Here is an 8,231-nt window from a genome sequence, read left to right on the forward strand (position 1 = left end):
TCCAATTCCCCGACGATTTTGTGATTAGGAATGAAACTACTAGATTATTTCATAATTTTTCAAAAATTTATAACTGTGCATATGTTATGCTGTTAACCATGCTATTTGTCATTAGAAATTCAAAAAAAAAAAAAAAAAAATCCACGAATGATTCTAAAATTGCTTGTTTCATTGCTCTTAGATATGAAAGAATTGAAACTGATATGGCATGCAATACTATAGTAAAGAATTATTTTTTAGAAAAAATCACGGAAAAAGGATTCCGAAATTCTCAGAAACGTTTTTGAAAATTGTTTGGAGAATTCCGAAATACTCGGAAACGTTTTCGAAACTTTCATGAACCACAGCTGCACAGAATACTCAGAAACATTTCTGGAAATTACGGAAAGAGGATTCCGAAATACTCAGAAACGTTTCTGAAAATTACAGAAAGAGGATTCCGAAATACTCAGACACGTTTCTGGACATTACAGAAAGAGGATTCCGAAATACTCAGAAACGTTTCTGAAAATTACAGAAAGAGGATTCCGAATTACTCAGACACGTTTCTGGACATGACAGAAAGAGGATTCCGAAATACTCAGAAACGTTTTTTAAACTTTCATGAACCACAGCTGCACGATATACTCAGAAACGTTTCCGGATTTTTTTTACAGTGTACTTGCCCGCTATTAAAGTTCCAAACATTGTAATGGGGTCGTTTCCAAAATTTTCAAAGTATTTTTTTTTTCTGAAAGAGCATGATTAAAAACATAGGATCTGACCATTTTTTAAATAATTTATTTAAGTTTAATATTTTTAAAAAAATACTTAAATCGGTGCGCATTTATTGTTTACACTTTTGTCGTGTGACATCACAAATGATGAAATGTTGCCATTCACAGAACAAAATATTTAATTCGCATCTTTACTCATGTGCATTGGCAACGATATGGTTGATAGCAAGCATAGAGCGCAATTTTAATTCGCTGCTTGATTATAATAACGTGGAAACGTAGTGGAAAGATGCACCAAATTGCATAATTTTTTACGTCATAAAGACCACGCCTTGTTTAAAAAATCGGACATTTAAAAAAATTAATTTAAAAAAAACTGTTGGGAAAATGAGAGTATTTTCTGGATCCATGCAATTTTTTTTTTTTTTTTTGCTAATTCTATCCATTTCAATGACTAAAAGTAGTACTTTTGACTGAAGGAAACCACCCTATTAGGGAACTAATGCATCTAATTTGATTTTTTTTAATAAACTTTATCTGCAAAATTCATTATGGTGGAGATCTTCGTCATATAGCTCCCTGGAACTTTGACTGCTCGCAAACGATCACTTTTTGTGTGTAATTAAAGCGCCAGTATTTGAGAATTTTTTTAAAATTTCTATAAACGATCGAACTGCTAAGGGCGGTTTACTTGTAAAATTACATACAAATAAATATTTTATTAATAAAATAAAATTATTTCAGATGTAAAAGCTATTTGAAAACAAAAATAATTACTGCTAAGCTGTTAAGAAAATCCGTTAACTTATCATAGTTTAAAATATTGTTGCGTTTGCTTATTTTTAGTAGAATAAATTTTAGAACGCTGAAAAATAAATAAATAAATAAAAGTTACCTTAATAGCGTATTTAGATGTTTCTGTTGTGACACACAATACTAATTGCATAAAGATGCAGTTATAATTTCATAAATTAAAGTATGCTAAAGCTTTGATTTTAGACCTCCAAATAGAAAAAGATTGAATACCCCTGCTTTATCGAAAACATATTTTCATTAATGCGTAAGCAGAAGGGAGATTTTAAATATCCCACTTAAAATTTAGTCCCTTTTAGTTTTATAGCAATTCAATTTGGCCATTAAGGACTTTCGCTTCACTAACTGAATTTAATTCATTTTTCAAAACACATTTCCGGTCCTATTAACGTCAGAGAGGTAATCTAGAACTCAGACTCAACCGCACAATTGCCATCAGCCATTCATTCGAGCAGGTTTCATCATCAAAACCTAATTCTACACATCAACAGTCTTCTGTGGAAAGAGATGTACACTCAAACAGCAGCATTGATCTCGCGTGCAAAAAAAAAAATAAATAAATAAATAAATATATTTATTGCTTGAAAGGAAAATGAAATCTATAACTATGTGTGACAGTGCGTGAAAAATTTGACGCTTCTGAACTCGCGCAAGAATGAAAATGGCGCGACAGTTTGAGAGTACCGACGATAAGACAATAGAATGGGCGCTGCTTCCTTTCGCAATGTGTTCTATATTGTTCGGAGAAATTTTGAACGAAGAAATATATTTTTGTACTTTATGCATCAGATTTCAACAATTCGGAAGCAGTCAGTAAGAGTTTGACTGTAAGAACATTTAAAAAGGAACAATTATGTACTTAATACTCCATTGCGTTTTGAGAAACTCTAGTTGCATAAAGACAAGTTTTATGGGGGGATGGGGGTCTGGAAACCAAACGCATAAGTGCCTGATTTTTATTACAATTATCCTGCATTGACTCTAGCAAGAAAAAAAAATCAAAATGTTAATCAGGCGAATTTTCCTGAAGTAAATATGTAATACGTTCTTAAGGGTGATTTTTGGTCAATTTGCTGAAAACGCAGCATTTATTACTGCAGCGTTTAAGTTTTGGGATTCTGAACTTTTTTTTTTTTTCAATTTTTTTTCCATTTAAAAATAATCAAAGAATGCATATAAACATTTTTAATTTTTCCAAACTTGTCCTGGCATATAAAATATTTATACGTCGAACTTTATATTAAATTTCTGAGTATAAAGCTGAGTCAAATGTCAAACATTTTTTCTTAGTTAAACCTTTTTTTTTTGCAGTAAATAAGTGACGATATAAGTACAGTATTTTATTTAAAATGCTCGAACATGCAAGTTGATTTTTAAACTTTTTTTAAAATGATAAACAGTAAAAATAGGATTATATTTCTCTGTTCCTTTTCTAAGGAAAAACATCCTTTTCGAAAATTATAATTAGATCTGTCTTTTTAACATGTCGCAGTATGAAAAGAATGGTGACACAACTCAAAAAAGCCACTTTTTCAGAGGAAAGAATTTTTTAAATTGTTGCAATTTGCAATTTATTGCTGCTTCATTCATAACAATTTCTAATTATTGTATTGCCCCTTAAAAATGATTAATGCTATTTTTTTTATTTCATGCATTTTTGTGCTTGCCTTTCAGGCTTCCTTGGGATTTTAATCAAATTTAGGTCAAATTAGGTTTTAATCAATTAGCATATACCGGCAACTTCGCTAACTAGGACTTGTGTCTTTATTCCATACTAGTGGTACCCGCACGGCTTTGCCCGTAATAGAAAAAATAAAAGTTCTTTTGGTTCCCCTGTATATTTAAAAATAATGTATGGTGAATTTTCTCGTCAATTGGCTTGTATCCATGTTACGGTTCCACGTTATGATAATTTCGTATCTCGCCAATTGGCTTGTGCCCATGTTACTGTTCCACGTAATGATAATTTCATAATTTACTCGTCCATCTTATGATATTTTTGCTCTTAAAATTGGAATAGAAAAAGAATCATATTGAATTTTCAAAAAATCGACCGAACGGTCTAGACGCAATGCGCGTCACATTGATCCAGACATCCTCCAGACAGAGACCCTTTCAGCTTTATTATTATTAGTAATAAACGATTAATTTTTTTTAAGTGTTGTCAGTTAAAAATCTCATTTTCGGTATTTTTTGATTTGCGTCACTATTCTTTTCAAGCGACGATATGATGATTCATTACAAAGTAACTTTGCAATCAAGTTCAAAACAATAATTTCATAAAAGAAGGATAGGTCAATTTGAAGTATTTACAAAGTTTTTTTACGCGAGCATTCTATTCTTGATAGTGTTATCAAAATATTTTATTGTTACGAAACCGGGAAAATCTTTGCTTTATATAGCCTTCAAAACTTCGAGCAGAGAATTAAAATTATATAATTTCTTAAAATCTCACTCAAAAATGAGCACACTGTAAAAAAATTCCGAAACGTTACTGAGTATTTCCGTGTAACTTTTCGAGATTTCAATGGTTTTTATCTATTTCCTTGAAATATCAAGTATCATTGCCAAAATGTTTCCTGGATTGCTACAAGTTGCAGGAATACTGACTTCTCTCTGTTGTAAAAAAATATTTTTAGCTCCCAGTTTAAAAATTAATTTATCGTATACACAAAGTGAATCGACTTCAGTTCAATTACGGCCTGTCCATGCTTATTAAGCTCTCAGAGGGAGCGAATAAGTATGGACTACGATGCTTTGCAAGAATTGCAGGCGAGTAAGATTTTCGATACTTGCTGGCAATTTTGACTTAGCTGTGGCCATGTTTGCAATACTGCTTATGGAACTTTCTAAATAAATTAGGAAGGTACCAAGCTATTATATTATACCTACGTAAGTTTACTCTAAAGTTCCAGAGGCAATTTGACTGATTTCAAATGAGAAGGTTTCTGAATTTTTAAAGAGACTGCCGAGATAATTTTAGAAAGGTTACTGAATATTAGCGGAAGACGTTCTGCTTTTTGCTAGGTATGTTACTGGCAGAAATTGGGCACGTCAGCTGCCCATTATTTTCCAGGAACGTTTCTGAATCGTTTTTACAGTGCATTGTAAGGCTTTAACTAGAATTAAAACTTTTATGGAATAATTATTAGTTCAGAAACTATAAAAAGAATAATCGGATGACGATGACGTGGAGCAAAACTTTGATATTTGAACTTTGTAACTAAAGAAATCCTTAGCGAAGTATAATGTCCTGCTTTGGAGCACAATGTCTTGTGATGAGTCAGAATTTATTAAATATTATTTCTAATGAAAAATTGTAGTGGAGAGGAAATATTTCACGTGCTTTTATAACAATTAACTTTTTTACAGTGGCTCTGGAATGAAGGTAATATGCCTTTGGTAATTTAAAATTTAATTAAAAAAAGAGCTTTGAAGTAAAGCAATACAAGACAAGCTTCTATGAATAAGTTATTTATAAACGTAGCAACCATATTTGAATAAGATTTGAACCAGGTTTTTAAATATCTAGTGTAAACTGTTAGAATATGTATAGAGAAGTTTATATGTGACAATAAATGAATTTAACAACCTGAGATAACGTCTGGGGGCTTACACTTCACATTTATTTTTTATGTTCTGAGTAAAATTGTTTAAAAGGAATATTTAAAACATACTTTTGTAACAAAAGTAAAGTTTTCCTGTGTTATTAACTAAACTTATTCTTAAAGTTTTATCAACCATCAATTGCGTTATTCGTTTTGCTAATTTTTGTTAATTCATCAAAGATCTTTGAAATATTCATTCATATTTAGTAGAATAAAAGCTTCTTTCGCACATTAAACTGAGAATTTCTGTTGCAACGAAAGCATTTTCGTTCCAACTAAATAAAAGAAAAGCTATGAAAACAGTATTTGACTATTCATTTCGATCAATAGCTAGCATTAAAACAAGCCTTTTTTTATTAAAGAGCTTGAAATTAAAAAATTATGAAATTGAAGTTTCCCCCCCCCCCAAAGTGAAGTTATGCATTACAATTCTTGGCATGTTGTTCATTTTATCCTCTCTTTTCGGTTTTACTTAATATTTTTAACTCATTCATCACTAAAAATAAAAAATAAATGTAACACAACAAAGAGTAAACTGAGTATAAATTTCAGTAAATTGTATAATGTGGGGGGGAAAAAAAACTTAAATTTAACTTACTTGATCTAGATCATCATTTTTGGCTGTATCTATACCATAAGCTCTTGAAAAGCCTGTTGAAAAAAGACAACTTAGTAATTCATTATCAGTATCTATCAACAACAAAGAAAGGAGTGTACTAATTAACTCAGACGCAGAAGGTTTTCTTTTACTTTGCACAAAGTTTCTGAGGATGAAACTTGAAAAAATTGATGAATTATGGTACAGTAGAATCAATTTAGATGTGCATTAAAATAGTTGTACGAGAAACCTGCACGTGATTTTAATTGTTAGATAAATTTATTGGATATGACGTGACGTGTTAAACAAGAGTTATCTTTTTTCCACGTCAGTCTTCAGATTTTTTCGTTTATTTCATACGTACTCTCTAGTTAGAATAATACTTTAAACCAAAATTAAGTTCATTTAATTGAAAATTCAAAGTAAGTAGATTAGTTCAATGTAATTTGAATTGTATCCTAATTTCCTGTACTTATACTGACTTAAAAAATATGATTTGAATAAAAGAATCAAATTTACATAAATGAACAACAAAATTATTTGCTTTTCAATAAATGAATAAATAAGTAAGAACAATAAATAAATAAACAAATGAATAAAGTAATGATAAAAATAAAATCGATAAATATGTTTGCATTCCAATCTCAAATGAATTCTTCTTTAGATTCTTCCAAAACTTTAATCCTATTCATTACTCTGAATTTTTTCTGCAAACGTAATAATGTAAAATTTCGAAATATATTTGATTGAGCATATTTTGGAGGAACGAAAAATTTCTTCTCAAGAGCAAAAAGATAGATTTTTCGAAAACACAACAGCAGTTCCTCACGAAATATTCCAACTACTCACCAAATTCACTACTCACCCTGATTGTTTCAACTCGTTTATGTTGATACATTTCCAGTTGATTTTTAACATTAAGTGCGCGTGATTTCCAAAAAGAAGAAACTCATTTTGTAACCAACTATTTCATGATGAAAGGTTAACTGCTTTTTTCAGTTTTAATTGACGCCTTGAACAATTTTAATATAATTACCTGTAATGGCGACGACAACGACTAGCATCCAAGAACACCTCATAGTTGGATTTTTATTATTTTAATTTTCACATGGCCTTTGAAGTGTCCTAGATAAAACAGGAAACTTCATATTAATTAAATAAATAAGAAACTTGAAAACATGCTGACTAATTGTTGCTACCTAAATGAAATTCTTAGACTTGTTGAATTTAGGTACTGAATTTTTTTGTATTCTTGTTGCATAAAAAAAACTTTTTATTTAAATGTATTTTATTTCAACATGTACGCTACTAAAAATATTAAATTAAACCACATATTAATCTGATTTTCAGAAATTTGAAGAGAGATTGAAGAAGCGAGGTGGCCTAAATTAATTCATAGTAATAGTTTTGTAAAGCACAAATTAAGCTCAATGCAGTTTGAAAATGGCGCTACTATTTTCAAAATGTTATCATTGTGCTGTGTTATGTATCTTTCTTTTAAGATAATGGTAGGTTTTCAAAATTGTTGTATGGTTAAGAGTATATTACACCCTAATGGATAGTGTTGCTTTTAAACTTTGAACATAGCTATGTTTCGAAAAAATTTTTTTTTACATGCGTTCGGTAAAAATTTCTGAGCAAAATGAAACAAACTGCATGACAAATGCTAAACTTACCTCGCATAGGTATAAAGACATTCTTTTCTGTACATAAGAATGTCTTTATACCAATTTCTCTCGACTAATATCATTATTTTCTAACATTATTACTATCCCGTCAAATTCCAATATAAATTTCTTCTTTAACCACCATTAATAAATTTTACCTAATTCTTTTTCACTTCTACGCGTATTTATGTACGGAGGAACGTATTAGACACCAAAACATCAATTTTGACCACCTCCGAGTTCGTTTTGATGAGTTTTGTCGTGGCCTCTGTACGTGTGCAAGTGTGTACGTATGTATCTCTATCGATTCAAAAAGAGCATGAATACGCTCCCTAGCGGTAGTTTAAGAAACTACCGAAAGAGGTAAAACATTCCGTTCCACGTTATCTCTTTCTGGTAAAACATAGGCTTCAGACAGTTTGTGATGTTAAGCAAATTTAAAACGAATACATATGAGAAACCACAAAAAAAAAAAAAAAAAAAAAAAAAAAAAAAAAAAAAAAACTTACCGTCATTCGCCAAGCTTAAAAGTAAGTTATATGTTACGGCATTTGTTTGTTTCACTTATTTTAGCCGCCATTAGTCAGACCGCAGCGCATCTTTTTTTTTTTTTTTTTTTGGAATGGGGTTGGTTCCGAAAGTTTAAAAGTTTTTTTTTTTTTTCTGAAAGAGCACGCTTAAAAACACAGGATTCAGGCATTTTTTAAATGATTCGATAATGTTTAATATTTTTTGACAATTAATGGAATCGGTGCGGTAAATTCATTTTTTGCGCTTCTGCACATGACATCATAAGTTATGAAATGCCATTCACTGATGCCATTAGCAC

The 8,231-nt window shown here is 30.4% G+C and overlaps 1 protein-coding gene across 1 annotated transcript in view; it reads right to left on the bottom strand.

The window, feature by feature from the left end:
* The window catches only part of LOC129216394 (mucin-5AC-like), a 45,295-nt gene extending 37,877 nt beyond the window's left edge, over positions 1–7,418 (bottom strand). Inside the window, exon 1 of the mRNA XM_054850608.1 lies at positions 7,412–7,418. Within this exon, the coding sequence (XP_054706583.1) occupies positions 7,412–7,418 (7 nt within the window). The remainder of the gene's footprint in view (positions 1–7,411) is intronic.
* Between the last annotated feature and the right edge of the window lie 813 nt (positions 7,419–8,231).

This window comes from Uloborus diversus, chromosome 2 (assembly GCF_026930045.1).
Source record: "Uloborus diversus isolate 005 chromosome 2, Udiv.v.3.1, whole genome shotgun sequence".
NCBI lineage: Eukaryota > Metazoa > Arthropoda > Arachnida > Araneae > Uloboridae > Uloborus > Uloborus diversus.